At 37.1% G+C, this 24,242-nt stretch overlaps 2 protein-coding genes across 9 annotated transcripts; both read right to left on the reverse strand.

Moving 5' to 3' along the window:
* Positions 1 to 459: 459 nt before the first annotated feature.
* On the reverse strand, positions 460 to 2,841 carry LOC142607338 (tubulin beta-2 chain). The gene is made up of 3 exons (XM_075778788.1): positions 2,338 to 2,841; positions 1,903 to 2,172; positions 460 to 1,345 (listed from the first exon to the last, which is right to left on the reverse strand). The coding sequence occupies exons 1-3, from the start codon at positions 2,729 to 2,731 to the stop codon at positions 669 to 671; spliced, it is 1,341 nt and encodes a 446-aa protein (XP_075634903.1). The 5' UTR covers positions 2,732 to 2,841; the 3' UTR covers positions 460 to 668.
* Positions 2,842 to 7,521: 4,680 nt separating this feature from the next.
* On the reverse strand, positions 7,522 to 21,085 carry LOC142608433 (uncharacterized). 8 transcript variants are annotated; one of them, XR_012839496.1, is made up of 12 exons: positions 20,911 to 21,085; positions 20,757 to 20,819; positions 19,913 to 20,169; positions 19,609 to 19,824; positions 15,862 to 19,506; positions 15,469 to 15,653; positions 15,260 to 15,350; positions 15,077 to 15,124; positions 14,783 to 14,863; positions 12,920 to 13,014; positions 10,382 to 10,452; positions 7,522 to 7,845 (listed from the first exon to the last, which is right to left on the reverse strand). XR_012839496.1 is itself a non-coding variant. In XM_075780212.1 (8 exons), exons 3-7 carry the CDS (start codon positions 20,117 to 20,119, stop codon positions 15,269 to 15,271), a joined length of 4,335 nt encoding a protein of 1,444 aa, XP_075636327.1. In that variant the 5' UTR covers positions 20,120 to 20,169; positions 20,757 to 20,819; positions 20,911 to 21,085; the 3' UTR covers positions 14,928 to 15,124; positions 15,260 to 15,268. The 8 variants fall into 8 exon arrangements, 1 of the variants encoding a protein (XP_075636327.1); XR_012839495.1 differs by having other exon boundaries at positions 7,522 to 7,860; XR_012839494.1 differs by having other exon boundaries at positions 10,354 to 10,452.
* Between the last annotated feature and the right edge of the window lie 3,157 nt (positions 21,086 to 24,242).

Raw genomic sequence — 24,242 nt, forward strand, 5'->3', positions numbered from 1 at the left:
AAAAATTTTCTTTGGGCATTTTGAAGAGCACTTTCAGATTCGATTGCTCTCTCGTGTGGTTAAAAATTAGAAGAGCCCACAAGAAACCAATGTACAAGAAAAAACGAATGTAATTTTTCCCAATTTTTCAACATTTGCAAGTATGCCATCACACACTCTTCAGCACTGAAATCATAACAATGAAATCAAGCATGGAGTGCAAATGCCAGAACTGATGATACACAACGTCACAACCCCCTTTGATAATTTGAATCTCATTCTTCCCCCTGAATGTAAAATGATTTTTTTTTTTTTTTTTTGGCGGTGGGAGTTTCACATCCTACAAACTAGGGAACGAGGATGAAAGTATGAAACATATTCACAACACCAAATTACACAATTCATACTCTCTCACGAGCTGGAGGGTACTAGTTATAGTGATAATTGAGCACAATAGATCTTAGACGCAAGAACACAGAATTTAATAATAGCAAATTTTACTACTAGAAGTCTAATTAAAACAGTTATGCTACAAAACCAGATGATATAGCAGAATATAGTTTAATTTGTCTTTCCTTCTTCAGTCAAATACTACATAACCAGCAACTGGAAGTTGAGGTTACTTTGCTACTATATAGTATATTAGATAGCAAGTTCCCCAATAACACATCATCAGACGATAATCCAGATCATTCTTGTTCATACTCTTCCTCCTCATCTTCATACTCTCCTTCCTCATCAGCTGTTGCATCTTGATACTGCTGATACTCTGCAACTAGATCATTCATGTTGCTCTCTGCCTCGGTAAACTCCATCTCATCCATGCCTTCCCCAGTATACCAATGCAAGAAAGCCTTCCTCCTAAACATGGCTGTGAATTGCTCGCTCACCCTTCGGAACATCTCCTGGATTGATGTTGAATTCCCAATGAAGGTTGAGGCCATCTTGAGACCAGTTGGTGGAATATCACAGACTGTTGATTTCACATTGTTTGGAATCCACTCAACAAAGTAGGAAGAGTTCTTGTTCTGCACATTCAGCATTTGTTCATCAACTTCTTTAGTGCTCATCTTACCACGGAACATAGCCGATGCTGTCAGATAACGGCCATGTCGTGGGTCAGCTGCACACATCATGTTCTTTGAATCCCACATTTGTTGAGTGAGCTCAGGAACCGTCAGCGAGCGGTACTGTTGAGAGCCTCGTGATGTTAGAGGGGCAAATCCCACCATGAAAAAGTGAAGACGAGGAAATGGAATGAGATTCACAGCAAGTTTCCGAAGATCAGAGTTGAGCTGGCCTGGGAACCTAAGGCAGCAGGTGACTCCAGACATGGTTGCAGATATTAGATGATTCAAATCACCAACTGTTAGAACAAAAATAAAAGGGAATCAGTTTCAATAGAAAAACATTGATGAAAAAGTAAAATAATTCAAAGTCTCTAGAAGCGAAGGCATTTTGGTATCTAATTAAAAAAATAATAATAAATCTTTAAAGTGTAACTTGGTCTTCTTGGTATTTAAAGTTATAAACTTTTCCCCCCCAAATCATTCAAACAGATTTGGCAGGGGAACATTTAAAATCGCCTAAGAGATAGATAACCATTAACTTTGAAATGGAAAGGGAAAAGTGACAGCCAAGATTAGATATGTCCATCACTTTCCCCCTCCATTTTAAATCAAAGTAAGCATCATTTTCATCACTAAAGACTAATCCTGAAATTACTCCAACTACTCAACTCACATGGAATTCTTATGACAACAAACCATATTCATGGTCTAGGACCTACAGTCCTTCCCATTCAAAATCAAATATATTTTGCAGCAAAAATAGCACATTCTTAAAAAGCATTAAAGCATCACAGATATACTAACAAAACATTTGTAAATCAATAGAAGAGAAAAAGGAAAGTGAGAAACATACAACTGGGAGTAGTGAGTTTGAGTGTTCGGAAGCAAATGTCATAAAGGGCCTCATTGTCAAGAACCATGCACTCATCAGCATTTTCCACAAGTTGATGAACAGACAAAGTGGCGTTGTAAGGCTCCACAACCGTATCCGACACCTTAGGAGACGGGAACACCGAAAACGTCATCATCATCCGATCTGGGTACTCCTCCCTAATCTTCGAAATCAAAAGCGTCCCCATTCCAGATCCAGTTCCACCACCCAATGAGTGACACACCTGAAACCCTAAAACCCCAAAATTCAAAAACAAAAACACACATTAGTACAAAAAACATTCCTCAAAAAACTACAAAACTGTTGAAAAATAATAACCCCCATTTGAAACCGACCCACTTCACACTTCAAATCAAACAGTACAAACATAAAATTACATGACAATTTTATTTATACCTTGTAGGCAGTCGCAATTTTCGGCCTCTTTTCGAACAACATCGAGAACCGAATCGATCAACTCGGCACCTTCAGTGTAATGGCCCTTAGCCCAGTTGTTTCCGGCACCGGACTGGCCGAAAACGAAGTTGTCCGGCCTGAAAATCTGGCCATAAGGACCGGACCTCAAGCTGTCCATGGTACCGGGCTCCAAGTCCATCAGAACAGCACGAGGCACAAATCGCCCACAACTCGCTTCGTTGTAGTACACGTTAACCCTCTCGAGTTGAAGTTCCGAGTCACCGCAGTAGCGACCGGTGGAATCGATGCCGTGCTCGGCGCAAACCACTTCCCAGAACTTGGCACCGATTTGGTTCCCACATTGACCTCCTTGGATGTGAAGGATTTCTCTCATTTTTTGGAAGAGCAGAGAGTGAATTCGAAAATTAGGGTTTGAAAAGTTTTGAACTTTTGGTGAGAGAGAGAGAGAGAGAGAGAGAGAGAGAGAAGGAAAATGCGGGGTAGAGATTGGAGATAATGGGAAAGAAAGGTTTATATATAAAGAGGGAAAGTGACAGATATAAGTATAACGGCTCTTTTTTTTAATAATTTTAACAAACGGGTGTGAGAGAATCGACGGTTAGATGGCTGACACGTCACCGATTTAACGGATTAAAAAAAATACTAGGAAGTTGTAACCCTAACGGTTAATTTCGAAATTGTAGAGATTTTGAAATTCAAAATTGCAGATACAGCTGGACACCACTAACTGCTGATGTAAAAAGTAAATTGCAACGGCGACGTATTAGGAGGATATACGGGGCTTCAGATTTTAAGGAAGAAGTACATAGATATTCGAGCGTACAAGTGGACCACGAAAGAGGCCCACCTGATATTTACGATCCGGTAAATTATAAAACGGTAATAAACAAATTTGAACCTTTTTTTTTTTTTTTTGAGAAACAACAAATTTGAACTTTGACGTATAAACAAATTTTTTTTTTTTTTTTATCAAGTATAAACAAATTATAAAACGGTAATAAACAGAGTGACAGCATTGCCATCGTTACTCTATTTTCACTGGAAAACACATACGAGCATTCCCATAAAAAATATCCCCATCAAAACTTTCAAAAATTTTAAGGGATGTTTGATACGTACACTTAAAAACTAAAAATTGTTGTTTAAAAACATGTGTAGAAATACATGTGAGTAAAAAAATGTATGAAAAAACGTGTAATATTGTTTAAAAACTAAAAATTGTTGTTTAAGATGGTGTACCAAACACCTCCTTAGCAATCAATATCTCAAAAAATCACTTTATCAATTTTAACAACTCATTTCACAATACATCCAACATTAAAAGTTCTATTTTTACCTTTATCTCATTAAAATAATATAAATAACTTATTAAAATAAAATAAAATAAACTTCCAAAAATAAAAATAAAAATAAAAATAAAGGGAAGAAGAAAGAGAAAACATTAAAATAGTATTATTTTTTTTAGCCAAAAATTCAAAACTGACCCTCTAACTTTCAGTTTTTTTCATTTCAGTCCTCTAACTTTCAGTTTTGTCATTTCAGTCCTCTAACTTTTAATTGTTTTCAATTCGATACTCTGTTAGACCTCAGTTATCTACTGCCGTTAAGTGAGGCAAAATGACGTTGTTTTGACTCTTTGTTTTAATTTTTGTAAAAAAAAAAGAAAAGAAAAGAAAACTGTTATTAAAATAATAAAAAAAATCAAATTTTCTCATTTTCTCTCTCGTTGGACTCTCTCTCTCGTTTTCTCATTCTTTATCTCTCTCTCTCTCTCACATGCCATGGTGCAAGGCCTCACCGCCACCGCCGGCCTCCACCCACAACCTCCTTGCCACCACCAGCCTCCACCTCTCCATCTCTCTCTCTCTTCGTCACTCATTCCACCAAAATATAAAACCCAAAGTCTCATACCCCCTCTCCACCAAAATCTAAAAGCAAAGAAAATAATCTCACACCCTCTCTTCCATAATCTTAAACCCAAACTTCATACCCAAAATCTCATGATCATCTCCTTCACAATCTAGGTAGTACTGACCACAGCCCTAAACTGTGAATTTTGGGGGAAGAAGGGTGAATTCGTCTGGGTTGGTAGCAGCAAGGAGAGAGAGAGAGAGAAAACAAACAAGGAAGAATGGGCATGGCACAAGAGGCGACAGGTTTGGGCGTTTTCTCAACCTCGATGAGGCACATGCGGCAGTTTCTGGCGATGGAAAGGCGACTGTGGTAGCAAAATCGAGGGATATCGACGCCGGCGATTTCGTAGACTTGAAGGATCGTCATGCCCTTTAGGACTTTCATGAAGTACCCATCGACGAACACTTCGATCGCGTCTTCCGGGTTGGGGAAATGGACTCGGGCTCCGGCCACAGGAGACCATGGCGACGAAGGAAGGGGATTTGGAGTCAGGTCGGGTTAGATTTGGATTTAGAGAGTTGATTCAGAGGGTCTTTCTAAACGTTTTTTTTTAGAGGCCGGCCTGGAGGTTGTGGGTGGAGGCCGGTAGCAACAGTGAGGCCTTACACCACGGCACTGAGAGAGAGAGAGAGAGAGAGAGAGAGAGAGAGTCCGACGAGAGAGCAAATGAGAAAAAAATGAATGTTTTTTTTAATAATAGTTTTCTTTTTCTTTTTTTAATTACAAATTTTTTTTTTTAAAAATCCAAAACAATGTCGTCTTGGCTCACTTAACGGCAGTAGGTAACTAAGGTCTAACAGAGTACCGAATTGACAACAATTGAAAGTTAGAGGACTGAAATGAAAAACTGAAAATTAGAGGGCTAAAAGTTAGTAGGTCAATTTTGGATTTTTACATATAATCTACAATGAGCTTTCATCTTTGAAAGCTCACTGTAGCTAAGTTGATTTTTTTTTTAAGAATGCAAACTTTGTTGTAGCTTGCTTTTTAGTGTTTTAGATGCTAAAATAACATTATAACATTTATACAACCTTTGATACAAATGCTCGAAATAGGTAATGCTCAAATTCTAAAACCAAGAAGAAGAAGAAGAAGATAGTGTGCTCGAGAGAAAGAGGAAAAAAAAAAGGGGGGCGGGGAGAAATTACAGTAAACCTACTTACAATTTAACCCATTTTTACTTTGTCTACCTGTGGTTTAAAACTTAACACTTTGTCCACCTGTGTTTAGCTCCGTTTGGTCTATGTTACCCACGTTTGGCTTTTCCGTTAAAAAACAATTTTTACTACCAAAACATAACATAACAAGAATAAAAAAGTTAGGGTTTGAATTTTTTGAAAGAGCTTGGGTTACTGTTTGGAAAATCTCCTTACCATAGTAGAAAATGGCATAATGGCCCAAATTGATATCTCTATTGTAACCAAGTTAAGTTTTCTGAGTTACGAGATTGCTCCACAAAACAAAATAAAAATAAGTATCTTTTCTTTTTCCTTTTATTTTTAAGTCCCTGTATTCCTTAAGAACAAATTTGATCTTAGTGGTTTTCTCCCTGACCAAAATCACCAAATCCCTACCACCAAAAGAAAACCCAATCCAAGTGAGGATGATTGATTTGGATTTTATTTTCTAGGTTTATGTTCAAGATATGTGTGAAGTGAAAGAGTGGTGGGTTGTGGTGGTTGTAGGTTCTAATGGTGGTTGCGGTGGCTATGGGTGGACGAGAGAGGGGACAACAGAGAAAGGAAAGGAGATGATTGATTTGGGTTTGAATTTCTAGGTTTATATTCATAATATGTGTGAACAAACCCATATCAAAAAACATTATCTTCATTACAAAATTGAAGGAACTCAAACTTAAAACTCTAAAAGTCGAAATTAAAGGAACTCAAACTTAAAACTCTAAAAGTCGACACGAGACAAGAGACAAGAGAGAGATGACACAATTTTGATGAATTGATACCATGGGCCTTGGGTATGGCTGGGAGGATCTTGACTTTGTGTAATTAGAGATCAAAGATAAGTTCCTCTATGGCCTTGGAGCTATGAGCAATGGAGCTTCGGATTGGTCTCCTCAGTGCCATAGACAGAGAAGAGAAGAGAGAATAAAATTAGAGATTTGAGTTTGAGAGAGAGAGAGAGAGAGAGAGAGAATAGGATGGGAGCTTGAGAGACAATGAGAGTTTTAGAAAATTGAGAGGATGAAGCATGAAGCATATGAAAATTGAGAATAGGATGGGAGCTTGAGAGACAATGAGAGGATGAAGCATATGAAAATTGATACTCAGCTCTATCTATTTAGTTTCTTTACAAATTCCCTATTCGATCTTGTTTCTATCTATATTTTTCTTATTTTTATGTTTTTGGAAGAGAGAGATGTAAAATATAAGCATAAAGACTTAAGAGAGTATTTGGGAGAGTAATTTGAATTATGTTGTTTTAGTGTTTTTGATATACGTATAGGTGAAGAAGTGTGTAATATTATTTAAAATGTGAAAAAAGTTGCTAAAACTAATCTACCAAACAGGCTATTATTTACCCATAATTTTAACAAAAAAAAAAAGGTAACAGAGACCAAACAGAGCTAAACATGAGTGGGCAAAGTGTTAAGTTTTAAACTATACTCCTACCAAACACTTTTTTTTTTTGGCCTCCCAATTTTCAATGTTTAAACACTAAAAACTATTGTTTAGAAAATTTAAACTTTCTAAAAATCCAACTGTATTATACATTTTTAAAAATCCAACTGTATCATACATTTGTCATTGAAATTTAATATTTTGCTTGAAGAGTTTAGTGTAATATCTTTGTTGTTTTGACAAATATATTAGTCTTTATATATATATATATATATATATATATATATATATATATAAAAGGTTAAAAATGCATTATTAATAGAAAAAGGGATTACAGAGTTACATCACAAACAACAGCTTGCATAAATTGACCAGGTAAAGAAGCCAACCGACGACATTCATGCACAATATGCTTTTACCCCTATTAATTTAAACGTGACCCAAAGTCTATCATTTTCTTAATCACATCCTTCTATTTTTGCTAAGATTAACCCTATTATTTGATTTTTTTTAATTGTTTTTAAAATTGGATGAAAGTTCTTTTAGGGCATTCCAAAAAGAAGTGCACTAGTATTGAGGATTAAGTACATGCTAAATTAATTCTCCCTCACAATCCACACTCAAACTTTCCGCGTTATATTTAGCCAAATAAATAAATAATCCATGTCATAGCTCGCAACAACAAATCCATAGAATAAAAGCAATTTAAACATTAGGATTTTCTTGGAAAAATAGATACACGGTTCCTTAATTTTTCCCAATCAAGAGGTGTTGAGTAAAATTGCAAAATCTATAATTAGTGTAAGCCAATACGATACACCACCACAACATAGGCAACTAGGCATATCCGCATATGCATAAGAAGTTTCCCACCAAAGCCAAGCTTTATACATAAGCATTCGCACTTACGTAGTGTGGAGGTTACAAGTCACATCTTCGCAATGCATACAAGGGAGTACTGACATTAGCCAACGCAGGACCTCGTCCCTAGCACTCACTGATAGCCATACACCTTCAAAATAAGTTAGCACTAAATAACAAACTAAACATTCTACATAGGGGTGAGAGGCATTTTTTTAATATAACCAATCAAAAATAATTTATTAAAAAAAATATCTTGTTTTAAATAGAATACCTTCCACACTTAGGGAAACGACAATTGTAAGTCTTTCTTTTTATGTTGTCCAAAGATTTTACGTTTGTGAGCGTTCTCTAGCTGCCTCTAGATTGTATTTTTAGTTTTCCTATATCTATTTTCTCATGTTGCAATTTTTATTTCTATTTTTCACTTAAAATAAGTGATTGGAAAGGGATTCAAACCTAGATTCTCTCCATAGGGGCACTAGTGACTAGACAGTGCCACAAGATACTACAGAATGACAACTCTCTTTTGATGCTCCTTGGAGGACATTGTAAGAGAACAAGAATTTTATTTGAACCCTAGATGTTTAGAAGCACCAAAATGTGCTAGTTGAGCTACGAAATTCTTGGCTTGGCCGCCATTATAAGAGGATAAGAATTATGAGTGGAGCCTTATGAAGCTGCCCAAATTTAAAATTGAAATACAGTATTTCAGAGGCTGATATTGCTGTAAAACTATTAAAATTACTCGAACAATTAATAGCAACATCACATCCTAATTGACAAGCTTCTTGCCAAATTAGATTGTGAATGGCACCCTCACCAAACTGGTGCAATGACTCACTTCTATTATTATTATTTAATTTAGAATCCTTATCATAAAATATCAATTAAATCTGTCACCAAAAGCCATAATATGAAATTTATTAAAATACCAATTTAGTCATCCAACTAGAAGGCAAATTTCAATTCGGTCCCTTGACTATTATTTGAGTCCACTTTGTCCCTCAAATTTCAAATTCAGGTCAATTTCATCCTTAAGTCCCCTCTCCCTTAAAATTCTTAAAAGGATTATCTAAACTGATAAGACATCGACCCTTCATAACCACTTTTATCAACATTATTGTCAGATAATCTCGTAAAATACTTAAAAGAGAGAAGAGAAGAAACTTAAAAGATAAGATTAACTTGGTTTTGAATGTTGAGGAATGAAATTGACACAATTAATTGTCAAGGCCCACAAATCGAACTTTGTCTAATAGTTGAAAAACCAAATTAGTAATTTTACCTATAAAATTTTATGCAATCTAATTTCTTAGGCTAAATTTTAGTTGAATTGCACTTTTATACTCATGTTACCAACTTATGCTTTTGGCCAGTAACAACAGGTTTAGAGGCCAGCAAATCCAACCTCTAATACTTGGCTAAAACGCATCTGATGTATTTTCCAACCATAATAGAGCTACTTTAGAGGCATTCACTTGTACTTTCATTGCTTTCTTTTAATAGTTTTTGGAGGTAATGAATGCCAAAAGCAAGAAGAGCACGAAAGACAAATTACCTCCTGATATCCTCCCAGTCGAAAATTTGAAAAGATCATTGGATCTTAACAACTTTCAATTCCTTAGTAGTGAACGACAAGCAATCCATAATTAATAAGCTTCTTCTCAGTAATAAGAAATCAAAAGAGTGGAGCATTAACTTGTTTGAGAAAGAAATTTCACTATTCTTATCAAAAGGGATTTCATTCAACCCTAAAGCAAAAATTGACCATAATTCTAGTATTTCCTAACCAGCCTAAGCATTTAGGGTCATCATATAGATTTAAGCTATTAAGGCAAAACATCCAATATAATAGGTAATCAATTAACAACATTCTGGCCAAGCAAGAAAAACTACCAAGTATTTCTAACATCTAAACAACAGCAAAACCTTGATTAAAAAAAAAAAACTGAGCACTCTGAATTCCAAAAGAGTCAATTACCAAGATAATTTAACACAAAAAATATAGAGAAAACATCAAATTCAATACATTAAAATGAAGCCCTTTCAAATCCACCATCAAACCAATTGAGAGCCAGTACAGTCCAATCCAGTTAATTGTTCCTACTATCTAGATGTTATCTACAATGTTGTTTTTACCATCAAGGCATTCTCTATCTAGAATAACTATCCACAGGTGACTAGTCACTAAGAACTATGACATCTATGTGGTAGATAGTGCATGTGCTAAAGCTCATATTGATACCTTAACCTAGGCCTTCTCCCCTAGACATTTCTAGTAATGTCATGACAATTATAGAAATAATTTGTGCACAGCCACTTGTGCAAGACAAGTATAGGTTGACCTTTTGTTGTTTATTAACACCTTAGCCATTGATTTTGAAGAGGCCATGGAAAATTATACTATTTGATAATATAAAATAAAAAAAAATTAAAAAAAAACCATGATTAGTGCTCCGTTATCATAAATAATAAATATGAGACAAAAGAAAGAAGTATTTAGTTCCTAGTCAATTTCAAATCTAAGACCACCTGTATGTATACAACTAGCAGTATCACACAAAATGTTCAGGCAATCTTAAAAGGCAGACAAAAAAAGCAAGAAGACAGAAAAGTTAATATTTAAGACAGAATTTCTTACCAAAAAAAAAGCCTTCAAAACCACAAACCTGGTAAAAACACGACCAAGCAGGGTTTGAATTCCATAATTGCATCCAACTTCGAAAAGGCCACTCCGTAACTTCAATAAAACCCCAAATTTCATGTGATAAAAAAAATATGACGAAAAAGTTTAGGAAGCATGAAAATTCTCAAAGGATCATAATTGTAATCAACCAATACAAATTAATTGATGGTGATACTATTGCGAATCAACGTACCCAATGGTTTTCAAAACGAGAACAAGTTTTAAGAGGGATCATGGAGTTGGATTTTCAAATATAAATTACAATAATCAGAATGTGAGATTCGACACGACTAAGGTTTGACATGGCATATCAAGGACAAGTAGGAAACCTAAAGGAAGAGGAACAAATGTGGCTACAGAATTATCTGAGGATAAATATGAATGGTAATGATCATACTAAATATGCTTTCAACACCCAATGCCGGAGATTTGAAATATCAAGATCAAAACACAAGCAAATCACATATACGAAGAAAGAAGACATAAAAAATGAAAAAGTTAAAAAAAAGAAACCTACAACAAAAACTAATTAAAGTACCAGATAACAATGGCAAGGATAGGTATTAATATTATGGCCTTCACAAGTTTTCCTTGAGCTGATGATGTTATGTAAGGTCAGTTTAGTTTGTTAAAAGTTTACATTGCAGTTGCTCTAATAGACTTCAAATGGATCGCCTTTGATTGTGTGCTCTTGTTGCTTCCAATGGAGGCAAAGGCCATTTTACTAGTGTCCTAATTATGTAATTTATTACAGGTTATTAAAGAAAAATTATTTGCTACCCTTTTCTTAATGTTAGGACCAAACAGTAGGATTTCAGAATTCAGTGGACTACCAAGGCCATTGGCCTTTTGATGTTACCAACCCAAAAAAGAGAAGTAGAGGATGAAAGGCCTATACTATTTCTTTGATTTTCATTTTTTTATAAATGAGTTTTGGCATAAAAGAAGAGGGAAGGGGAGATTCAGACTAGTAGCGTCCACTTCACTGGCTTTTTTATAAGTGAGATTTTAGTTTTTTATAAGAAAATTTTGGCCCCAAAAGCAGAAGGGGAGTTTTGAACTAGTTATGTCCGCAGCTATGATTTGAAGCTTACACCCCCACCCCTTCAAGAGGAGAAGTATCACTGGACCCAAAAGGCCTATCCTATTTCTTTAATTTTTATACATATTTTGTTATGATAATTTGGTTTCAGCTCTACAGGAGAGTGAAAGAGAGATTCAAACTAGTGATGTCTGCTTCAAGAGACCTAGTTCACAGCCAATTGTGCTACCCCTTGGAGTTTTTAGTTTTACTACATCTTGAATCTTTGATTCTAATTCTTGACTGACAACTTAATTGCTATATAGGATTGTATCTAAAATTACAATACTTCTTTCCTGTGCACTACGTACTAGATAGAAGTGATATGAAAAATATGGTTGGCACTTCATAAATACAAGCTATTTCACAAGCAGACATAACCTATAAATCAATAAACATACAAGTGACAAAAGGTTCCACCTCAAGTAGGACATCAATCTCAACCTTAAAAGTAGAGAAAGCAATGGGTCAAATTCAACGGCTATGTCAAAGGCCTAAAAGTAGCCTCACAGATATATATTACAATGAAAATCCAATTCTGTTAACAAGAATACATTAATTGAAATTTGGCAGAAATCAATCTTCTGCAGACAACATTTTTTTTTATAAGTCAATCTTCTGCAAACAAACATTTTTTTTTTTATAAATCAATCTTCTGCAAACAAACATATTGCATAAAACACTAACACTGCACCGACTAATCATCTTTGACAGACAGATTGGCAGTTCAAATAGTCACAAAAAGGGGACAAGTGTATCCCAATACTGTAAGTTCTCTCTTCTTCTTTTCTATGAAAAACTGTAAGTTTTCCATCCAAATATAAAGCAAAAAATTGCTGCTTCTTTTTTCACCCTATTGAGCACTTCATCTAACAAAAAATCAGCCTACTTGGCAAAAAAAAATGGTGAGTCAAAAACCTTCCTGCCTTCAAGTATATGCTAATCAAATTTTTTATCACGAATTATTTCAGAAGATGCTGAGTATTTCAACTTTAACCAACAGTCCAAAATTATCTTAAGTTAACCTTATACCCTCAGTTCCAAAAGGCATTCAAACTAAATCATAATTCATCAGCCAAAAGAAAGTTGTATTCTTGTATACAAGGGTAATATACAAGTCAGCCCTCAAAATCCTGTAATAAACCTTGATGTGGGAAATCCTATTTATCACACAAGAACAAAGTACGAAGCTCAAAAAATAAATGTGTTGTCCTAAAGGAGTATATAATGCCCCCATGGAATGCTTCCATATTTCCTCTCAAGTATCCTACTGGTTAAAATTCAATCACACAACAAGTGAAATATAGAACTATTTAACAAAGAGTATCACTGTATCAGTGTGTCAACAATTAAAAATCCCACAAGTCACCAATTAAAAATCAATACTAAGAAGCAAACATTTGCCACTAAGAAAAATCTGCAGATCTAACACATTCTTACCACATCCATATAAGGTCACCGAGTAAACCTTTCCACTGAACTTTAAGCCATTTTGTCGTCTGCTTCGCCGTAAAAAGACAGGTCGAATTGAAAATCTATTGTAAAAAAGAAATTTCACCAAAAATACAAAAATTAACTTCAAACATAGACCTTGAAGGCTTAACTGAATTCTGATAGTATTATGCATTAGGTCTCATATAAGAATAAAGATAATTAGCAATGAGACTAAAATCGTACTAATGAAACTAAACTATTGAAGAGCGCTGTTTCACTCGACCTAAAGTTAAATCAGATTTGTTCACCAAGCCACCAGCTAAAGAAAATAGGAAGTTATAATAGAATGACAAATAAAGATGCAATCCCTAAATAAAGACATTTACTGCCTCAGGTGTTAAAATCTTGATGTGTAAAACATCCATTGTATGAAGAATAATTTTCATTTCATAGCCAGTTTCAAACCTCTTTATCATTATTATCATCTTTCTTTCTTTTATTGTTAGATAAGTCTACAGCAGTTCAAACCTTCATATAGCTTGTAATCTTAATGATTAAGACAACCGCCACTTAACAGAAACAGCAATACTGTTTTTTTTTATGGTTTTATATATTGCCTAAAACCATGTTTATTACATAAAAATTTTCTGTGAGTAACCCACCATATGTGTTGCTAGCCCCATAAACAAGTAAACACACTGAAGCTCTACCTAGAATAATCAAGCAATAGGTATGATCACCAAACTGTCCTCCACTTTGGCTTCTTCCCCTAGGTCTTTCTCTATTTTCTATTATTACATATTCCAGACTATAATGTCAGTCAATCATTCATATCTGCTTATATAAGATTCAGCTAAGTTATAATGCTAGTAACAAGACAGGGAATACGATCATTAGGCTCCCTAAGTTCAAATATTTTCAGAGAGTGCATGCATCTCCTAGCAAAAATCATATTTCCACCGCAATGAAAATGCAAGTGTTGCTGATAACTAATCCCAATAATGTGTTGCAATTTGTTCAATCCTCGCTACTGAATTACTAAGAATCAAAAATAAATTTAATAAAATTTTGATATATATACAGGTGGTTCTGCTTTTGAATGAAATAAAAAAAGGAGCTGGACAAGGCAGCAATTAGATGCCACAGCTAGATATCAAGTATTGGTATCTAGCAATAATAACAAGTTAAAACGTAGTATAAATTGCATAGTTATTAGCATTTGAGTATTATGATCATGATACCGACAATGTCAATGGGTAAACCATGTCTTGTAAGTTGTATAGTTGGAACCTTTAAACGATAAAAAAGAACCTCAGAACTAGATAATGACTATAAAGCCATTATAGCCAAACAATTTTGAAAGAAAGAAAAAGGAGGGAAAGTCTGTAACAAACTTCAGGATTCTTTCCTCCACTCAATAATTCTTCTCTCCCCTTTTTCCAAGTGGTAAAAATGTATAAAAAGCCAATACAATCTAATTCATAGTTCCAGTACTAACTGCATCAAGAGAGTTTTGCTAAGCTAATAATCTCATGAGATTCCACCTTTCCACCCTCAAACATAGAATTTGAAGATTTAGAAGGTATTCTACAAAACACATGTGAGAGAAGAAGAGAGTTGGTTGGCCAATGACAAGATTACATGGTTAAACAATTTCAAAAGGAAAAAGATGGAAAGCCAACATAATAATAGCAATGTGTTTATTCTGAATGTCATAAAGAGACAGTAAGAGGAACAAAATGATGGAAATTATTCCAACAAAAGATGTATATCTTCTTCAAAAAGTAAGAGTTCTGCACATATGGATTCCCATCTTCAAAATAGAAGATGGTCCTTATCACTCAGATAGAAGTTGAAGAGTCTATAAACCTGAAAGTTTTGACACCAGAAGCAAATCACCAGCAAAACCAAGCAACCATATCAGACAAGTTTAATTCTAGTGATGAAACCCTGTAAAAGCACCAAGATAAATTCAGGTACAGGATCGGGGGGGTTGAAAGAATACATTAAAAAATGCTACAAACAAAAATTCCTTCTCAAGCATTGCAGGTAACATCACATGCACAACGGAATGACAGCAACTAGATAATGCTAGTTTTGACAAAACAAAACTATCCCAGAGCTAAAATAAAGATTTCAGAGTCAAAAACCAACAAACTTAACTGCCACTGCACTTCAGTTCCAAACCATCTCCATAAACAGGGAAGCAACCTGAAATGACAAAACTAACATAAACCTTCCTAAAAGTAGAAAAGAGGCATGAAGGGTCAATAGCCTATATCACTAAATGCAACAAGACCAAAGAAAATTGAACCCAAAGTCGGCATTGATCATATTTCTACACACCATAAACACTTAATGATTATTCCCACGGCCCTCAAAACTGGTATTCCTTGACTTGCTGGCATCTTCAAATGAGGAGTTGTCACCAGATGTTCTAAAAAAATAAAGTAGAAACAAAAGATGATAGAGAATTAGACTTTTATAGCTTAATTAATAAAAGTTTCAAATAACTAAGCACATAAGCATTTATAAAAATGACCAGGATGACTTACTGTTTCTGTTTCTTTGCATTTTGCTTGATGCTCCGTACCATATCCATAGCCATCTTCTGGTGCTCCCTTGTTTGTGAGTGCAGTTCCAAGCCTTCAACTGTTTCACAATCAACTTTACAGATTCGGCACCATCCCATGCTAGCTGCCTTCCTCTTCCTCAAGTTACCAAAAGACTCCATTTCTCCCTGAAGATATCAATAGGCACAAAACATCAAAAATTGAAAGTCTCCTCAACAAATAACCTACGTACACGAACCTATAAAATGCACCCACATCACAGGAGAAACTTCATATATGTTAGGACAAACTTAAAGCTTGAGTAAGCCTTACATGGTCAACTAAATAGGCTCAAGAAAATGTGAGAACAGTGGCTGCAGAAAACTTTTACTTAACTGTATCAATTCCAGCATCATTCGGAAATCCCTGAAGAGGAAAACTGCTCCTAAATCCAGACTCACCAAATCGTGGATGACCTGGCCTGTTGCCTGCACCAAATGGTTCGAAGTTCCCCAGCCCAGCCAGTTCTCCCATCCGTGGATGACCAGGATAATCACCAAAACCAATTGGCTCTCCCAACCGCAAATGACTGGGCATGTTCTGGGGACCCATATGTTCGCCTCTCCGTAAATGGCCATCTAAACCAATCAATTCACCACTCCTTAAATGCTCACTCATTCGCAACTTACCGGGACCCTCAAACTCACCTCTGCGCAAATGACTGGGCAAAATAGGAAACCTGCTTTCATGGAAGGACTTGCCAATTGGATCACCAAATCGACGTGACTCACTGCCATCAAAATCATCTGGGCCTAACTGGCCAGGAAGGCCTCCAAAACCATGTGAAGAGATGCCAGGGTACTCTCTAACTGGACTTCTAGGAGCAAGACCATCCATGTGACGCCGACCATAACCAGTAACTGGTCCAAGAAAATCTGGATGAATATTAGAAGAATCAGGTAAACCAACCGGTCTCTCTCCTCTATCAAAGGGAGGCAAGAATCTTGAACGGGCACCACCTGCCCCAGGATCCAATTTCAAACCAGTATCATAATTTAGCCCATGGGGTCCCATATCATGGGGCCTTGATGAATAACTCCCAAACTTTGGTAAAGGCTCGGCATCCAAACGAGAAGGCCTAGGGAATTGCTTAAGATCATCTTCAAACTCTCCTTTATCAGTTACATGTCGGCCTGCCGGAAAAGAATTGGAACGCTCATCTGGGAAAGGCTTAAACCTATCATCCCGCAACCCGTGTGAGAATGAGGACTCAAGGCCAGGGGGACCATTATTTCTCATCACACCGGAAGGCTGACCAACTGGACCCAGTCCCAAAGACCCAGGAAGATGTGGATCAGGTCGTCTACCATCCATGTAGCCAGGTCTATGATTTATAAACAATTCAGTTTCCATCGGATTAGTAGGCCGCTGCTGGCCCATCAAACCTTCAGGGCCATGCGGTGGTGCTCTAGCCATTCCACCATGTGAATCAATTGCACCAGGAGGTAGTATACCAAATGGTGGTCCTCCAACAGATTCACCTTGAGACATTCTGGAAGCTGCAGCATGGGAAGGGAGTGCATGCCCTTGACTATGAGGGCCTTGAGGAGCAACAGATTGTGATTCAAAGTTTTGATGGGGAAAACCATGATAACCTGTTCCCCTCCCAAAGGATGGTGCAGAGCCAGGACCTGAGATGCCACCAGGAGGAATTTCAAGACCTTGAGACTGCTTAAACACAGGTGGCTGGAAATGCTCAGGTGCATGCCCAGGTCCCTGAGGCCTAAATTGAGTGGGAGGGTGCCCTGCTGTGTGTGGGTAATGTGGAAGTGCATGAGGGGCCGTTTGTAATAATGGAGCACCAGGCCTTTGTTGAAGAGTAGAAGGCCCAAAATGCCTTCCCTGATCAGCAATTGGACCTGGGTGAGAAGGCTGCATGAAGCCCCCAGGTTGCACCTGACCAGGTGGAGGAAAACCTCTGTATTCATCAACTCCAGGACCATGAGCAACAGATCCTTTTGGGATAACATTCTGAGCAGGACTATGGGAGACAGGAGCTGAAATCGTAGACAAAGTTTGTGAGCCTTCATCAGGCTGCTGAATTCCACCGGTATCCTCCTGCAACTTCCCACTGAGTTTTTCAACATGTTCAGATTCTTGCAATGGGGGTTTTTTCAGTAGCTGATCATCCTGACTTTCTCTGTCTTCTGTAGCAGAATTTTCTACATCTTTCTTGATCTCAGTTACAAATTCACCAGATTTACTACTCTTTAAATGCTCCGAAGTACTTTCTGTAACCTCTTCCTTCATCCGCATAACAAGTTCTCCATTTTCATAAGCACGTGATCCAGGTTCAGCATCACCATTATCCTTGGACTCAGTTTCAGATTTCACAGTTTTACCATCACCAGCATCAGCACCAAGACCAGCACCCAAATCATTTGAGTCCTTTTTAACAGCATTCTCAGAAGATGATTCAGCTTTTTGATCACCCACACTTGTTGGTCTTGAAGTCACCCCAGACTGTTGTTCAGTAGACACTTGTACTTGATTGCTGTTCCTGAGTATATTAGTCTGATTTACTGCTGGTTGGCTTGCACCTGGATGGATTTGCCTAGCCTGAACACCACCAGCATGTTGAGGATATGGGTGTGATTGCACTCCAAGATTTGGCAACACAGGCCTTCCAGCAACATTTTGAGATCCATGTGATAATGGTAAATTCTGCTGCACCTGAGGATAGGCAGTAGTATGTTGTGGATATGAATGGGGCGGGCCCGGGGGGCGTAACTGAGATTGGGTAGGCATCTGCTGCTGTAAAAAAGGACCTTGCAGAACGAAAGGCTGCTGCTGCGCATATTGATGTGCGGGCTGTTGAACTTGCTGCATAACAGGGCGCTGGAGTATTGGGTGTCCAGGTTGTTGAACTGGCTGCTGTTGTGCAGGAGGGATGTTTTGCCCTTGACCTGGTGATGGCAACAAACCCACCTGTTGCTGGTTTGGAAGTGTACCATGAGAATGGGTTGGACGCATAGTAGTATGTTGTTGAGGATATTGACTTGGCATTTGACCAGGATGTTGAGTCTGTGGCTGAAACCCACCTTGAGGGTGCATTTGCATTGGATGTTGTTGTGGAGCTACTGGGTGCACTTGCTGGTGAGGCTGAGGCTGAGGCTGAGGCTGAGGATATGATTGATGGCCGGTCACAGCATGGGCTGATGGAAGCTGCATCTGAGTTGCATTAGGATTTAGGTGGAGATGAACAGGTGCTTGTAGCTGAGCTTGTGAATGAGGTTGAGCTTGAGAGGTAGGATGCTGATGGGCCTGTTGCTGGATTTGGAGCTGTGGATGTTGCATTTGATGATGAGGCTGCTGATATTGAGGCATCGGGACATGTTGCTGTGGATGAGGTTGGGTCAGATGGGGCTGAGGCTGAGGATGTGGGTGGCTCGGGGCTGGTTGAGTCTGCGATTGAATTTGAGAATGTGGCTGTACCGCGGTTAGTGGTTGCTGTTGCAGGTTAACTTGTGCCTGGTTCTGAGGTTGAGCAACTGCTGGAGCTTGAACATGTAATTGAGACTGTCCATGAGGCTGAGATTGCAGTTGGGGCTGAGGCTGGATATGGGGCTGAGGTTGCATGTAAGCCTGAGGTTGATGCTGGACAGTCACATGTGGTGTATGAGCTTGCAATTGCTGTTGCTGGTATTGTGGAACTGTTGGCTGTTGATAGGGGTAGTACTGCTGATATTGCTGTTGATAGGGATCATATCCAGGATACTGCTGGTAGTATTGTTGATACTGTTGTTGTTGCTGATACCACTGTTCTGAAGTTGCCACAGCAGACTGAGCTAAAGCTTGTGCTTGAGAATTTGGGTTTGCTTGCTGATTAGGATCCTGTCCAGGTATAGTGGCTGCTGTTGTTTGAGATGTCTGGGCCTGAGGAGTTGTTCCTGCCTGAGTGGCAGTCTGAGTCTGATCAGCAGTAGCAGTTCCGCCAGTGGCTGATGTGTCCTGAGCACCCTCCGCTTGAGGCTGCACACCCTGTCATCAGACAACAATAATGAGAATCAATCTACCAAAACAATGCAGCAGAATATATTTTCATTTGTGAAAAGAGAAATGAGAGAATTTTTTGGCACTCACAGGACAATTTTGTGCATGTTCCTGTACTTGACGATGAACAATCTGGATCCCACACCTATTGCATACAACAGGAGAATTGCCAAATGCACATCCAGTACAATGAGATGTGCATTCAGATAAAGGCCCTTGCCATGTGCATCCACTCCTGTGATAGAGACAATGAACTGCTATTTTGCCAATGGTTTCAGCAAGCGCTTTATTTGATTCAATAAGCGGCTGCAATGAGCAGTCATCATAAAAAACTATAGGTAGAAAAGACAAATAATAGGAGTATAATAAAGACCATGATAGTGTGAGAAAGAACCTTGGAATCAGCTTCAGTTACCAAGTAGCCATCATAGGGGCAAGCCCGAGTAGTACCCACTACGTATGTCAAACAGGGCTTGCAGTATAAATGAGTGCATTGTGACTGTAATGCTTCATTTGGATAAACAAGTAGACGACAGACGGGGCAGAAGTATTCTCCAGCTAAAGTTTGAATGTTCAATATGCACTCATTATCAAATCCCATGCTGACCTATAAGCCGAGCTTCAACTACCACAGCGCATCAATGCTTTCACCTGTATACAGGTTTTACACAAAAGAAATGAACTAGTGCCCGCTACATACTTCCAACAGTCTAAATTACGCAATATATCATTGTTGAGTCAAATTCCAATTTTCGGAATTCAACGATTATCCTAAATAAAAACAGAACCATAATGTCTTAGTCCACGGTATGCTTATGTTATTAAAAACCAAGAGTGTGTTCCACATACAAACATCACACAAAACTTCATAAACACCGGAAAAAAGGAATCGAATATTTACGCCCAAGTATCAAGTCAACACAAAACATTATCAGACAGACATTGAAGAAAAGAGCAACAAAAACCAATCACAAAAACATCTTTTTAACTGTACAATGCGAATAAATAGACAGCAAAAACCGAAAACGCACGAAATAAATCATGGATAACACATAGAAGAGAAAACCCTAATCATCTATTTGGTTGCCAAAAAGGTCCAGTAACTGTAAGTCCCAAAGTTTCCTGTCAATCTCTTCTTTTCTTTTCTTTTCTTTTCTTTTCTTTTCCCTTGATTTCTCAGCAACCAAAGGATATCAAGAAATAGATACAATGCTAGACTGCAAATATAAATCTCATACCTGAAATAATCTGAAACAGCGAAAAAATTCGATTCAATACCCTAAACCCTAACCCTGCTATACCTGTAGATGAAAAAGAAAAAAAAAATTAGGGTTTTAAAGATCGAATTAATTTGTATATATTAAGAACATGTAAGTGATAAAGATGTATGACCGATGAATAGGATATCTAAGATTGCTAAGGTTCGTAGAGATTGATTGTTGGGAGGTATTGTGTTTTTTAAGGACAACTGAGAGAGAGAGACAGACACACACACAACACGCAGAGACAAGAGAAAGTGTTGAGATTGTGGCAAAGGGCTGGGCGATGCAATATAGAGTGATGAACTGATGATGCCAACTAAACTGTGCTTATATTCATTTCTTGCTAACGTGAGATAACGGCGTTACAAGACAACTGAGTACTAACTACGGACGTTATTTTTAGATTTTCTTTTTCTTTTTCTTTTTCCATATTTTTCAATTGGATTTTTTTTTTTTTTAAATAAATTTACCTACTAAACGTTTTTAGTTCATGAACATTCGTATAAATACTATTGATTATTATGAAAAAGATTGGGGTTGAGGAGTGGGTAATCATGCAAAGATTTGCATTTAACATAATAGTAGGTATCCTATGCCAACTACGCACAGAGTTGTTTTCTCATGCAAAATACTTTCAAACACAATGTTAGTAAGTATGTCAGTTGATGATAATTTTAACCATTGATTGGGAATTAGGGGGAGGCCTCGTTGACCTAGGTTTTTTTTTTTACCTCATGTGGTTGTAATTATTAAGGGCATTCCCTTTATGTATTTTGAGATTATGGCATTTTAATTTGGCATAGTACCAAAACGAGACAATACTCATTTAATAATGTGATCCTAGTTTCATGAGGATTCTCATGGTCGATTGTCTAATATGGATGAAAATCGACAATTTTGGAAAATATTTTGGGATGTGAAGATTGCCAAACAAGTTTATGTATTCATGTGAAATATGTGGCAAGACATTCTTCCAACAAAATGTAAATTGTTTTAACAAAAATATCTTATCAAGATTTTCTTATAAATTCAACAAGAGATAGTTGTTGACTATTACCATGTATGTTGAGCTTGCACTTATGCCTCAAAGAATTGGCATGCTAGTTTTCTACAATAAGTTGTTATTTTTCTCCAAAAAATGGGGAAAAAGTGGTTGCTATGTGTTTAGGAGTGGAGCTTACATATGCTACACGTATAATACAAATGAAACAGAGGAGACATTATGCACAATTGCTTGGGGAAGTGTATAGAAGTGGAAGGTAATTGTATGTGAATAGACTTAATTTGAGGTAGTCAGTATTCACTATTTATAGATAAATATTAAGATATAAAAGGAAATAAGCTAAATAAGGAGTTAGTTTATTCTTCAAGATATATCAAATAATGGCTACAAGCACTATTTATTTATAAAACTTAAGCTCTCTTTCTATAGGCCACACATGGCTCAACCCTGTTGGATAAGTGATTAAGCACGTACTCTCACCAATTAATCCGTGTGGTCAATGTGTCATGTGGTTCTAGAGTTCTAGCCAATTCTATCAAAATCTCAACATGGGTAACTAACTACTAATTGAAGAGATGAAATTGCAATAATTATTAGGATATTAAGATAGAACAGCAAATTAAGATTCGTAATAGTTGTGGGTTGTCATAATGCCATACTAGGTATGGAAATATTATCTTGTGCATTGCTTTGCCCAAAAGGCAATGGGCTATGCTTTAGAATTTATTGAGGGATAATTACAGTAAACTCATCTGTAGTATGGCTCGTTTTTACTTTGCCTATCCATGGTTTAAACTTTTACACTTTGCTCAATTGAACTTCAATCTGTTACCCATTTGTTACCCACCTCCATTAAAATCAAGGGTAAAAATGTATTTTCTCTTCCTTTTTATATCTCTCTCCTCCAAAAACAAAAAATAATGTAAAAAGTTCAAACAAAGAAGATCAAAGAGGGGATTTTGCAAAGAAATAAGTCGTGTCAAAACAATATCAGATTGACAGGCCAACTCTTCTTTTTTATATATCTCTCTCAAACTCGCAGCGTCTCTCTCTCACTCACTCCATCATCTCTCTCTCTCTCTCTCTAAAACTCAGATTTACCCATTTGTTCCACTGAACCGAAAGTTAATTTGGGTTGTTGATCTAAGTAGATTAGTTGATCTAAGTAGATTAGTTGATCTCTCTCTCTCTCACATCTCCTCTCTTCGATGGTGGAGTTGACGAGGCCGATTAGCCACCACAGCAAAAACCTAGATCGACCACTATCTTTGCTTCATGGGTTTTTCTTTTCTGTTTTTGCTTTTGGGTTATGGGTTTGATAATGATCTAATTATGGTGGGGTTATGGGTTGTGACTTGTGGATTGTGGGCAAGGTGGTGGTGGTGCTAAGTTATGGGTTCTGATAGTGGTGGTGGTGGAGTGGATGGACAAGAGAGAAAGAGAGGATGAAGGTGATCAAACTGCAACGCTTCGTGGGTTTCATTTTATTTTATTTTTTTTCTTTTTGGTTGTGGGTTTTACTTGATTTTGGCTTGCTAGTGGTGGTTGACCTCCATGGCCGCTGTTAGCACCACTACAAGCCACCGCCACAACAGCCAAGCCGCCGTACAAGCCACCATCAAACTTTAGGTCGTAGCACTCGACCACCACCATCGGCAGGATGAACAATGGTGCTGTTTGTCTCTCCCTTTCTTTTTTATTTTCCCTTTCCATTTTTGTAGTTCCCCCTTGTTTGATTTATTTTGCCTGTGATTGAAATTCTCTCTTTGGTTTGTTTCTATTTTTTGTTTAATCTATGATTGGATTCTAAAACTTTTTTTTATATTACGATTTGGGTTTGAAAAATGAGAGGGATTTTTTGTATGGATTCAGAGGATTTAATTGGTTTTGGATGTGTGTAATTGAAAATTTTGAACTATATTTACAAATGTTGTGTTCTTGTGTTCGTGAGGAAAAGATTCAATGGTTCGTGTTTTTGATCCGTGTTATGTTCTGATTTTTAATAAAATGGTGTTTTTCTGACGTCTGGGTAACGAATTGAAGTTCAGGTGGGCAAAGTGTAAAGTTTTAAACCACAGGTAGGCAAAGTGAAAGCGGGTCATACCACAGGTGGGTTTACTATAATTATCCCATTTATTAATATGCATTACTATATAAACCCTCCTTCTAATCTTGACGCACATCAATTACGTTTGTTGGATGGTGAATTTTGGTGGTGCTTCATTTAATGGAAATTAATCTAGTGGTTTTAGACTATTGGTATAATTTTTGTGGTTGAGTTATTGCTATTTTAAGTGAAAAAAAAAATCCATATGAGTGGAGAAAGTATCTCCTATAACAGTTTTTCCAAGCCATTCACCCACACAACAACCTAATTAGCAAATAAGAAATGAGAAATTTGTGCGCCAAATTATGAAAATTTTGTATTAAATTGAATCACGCGGCATTCATTCATTGGG

This window comes from Castanea sativa, chromosome 8 (genome assembly GCF_040712315.1).
Source record: "Castanea sativa cultivar Marrone di Chiusa Pesio chromosome 8, ASM4071231v1".
Classification (NCBI taxonomy): domain Eukaryota; kingdom Viridiplantae; phylum Streptophyta; class Magnoliopsida; order Fagales; family Fagaceae; genus Castanea; species Castanea sativa.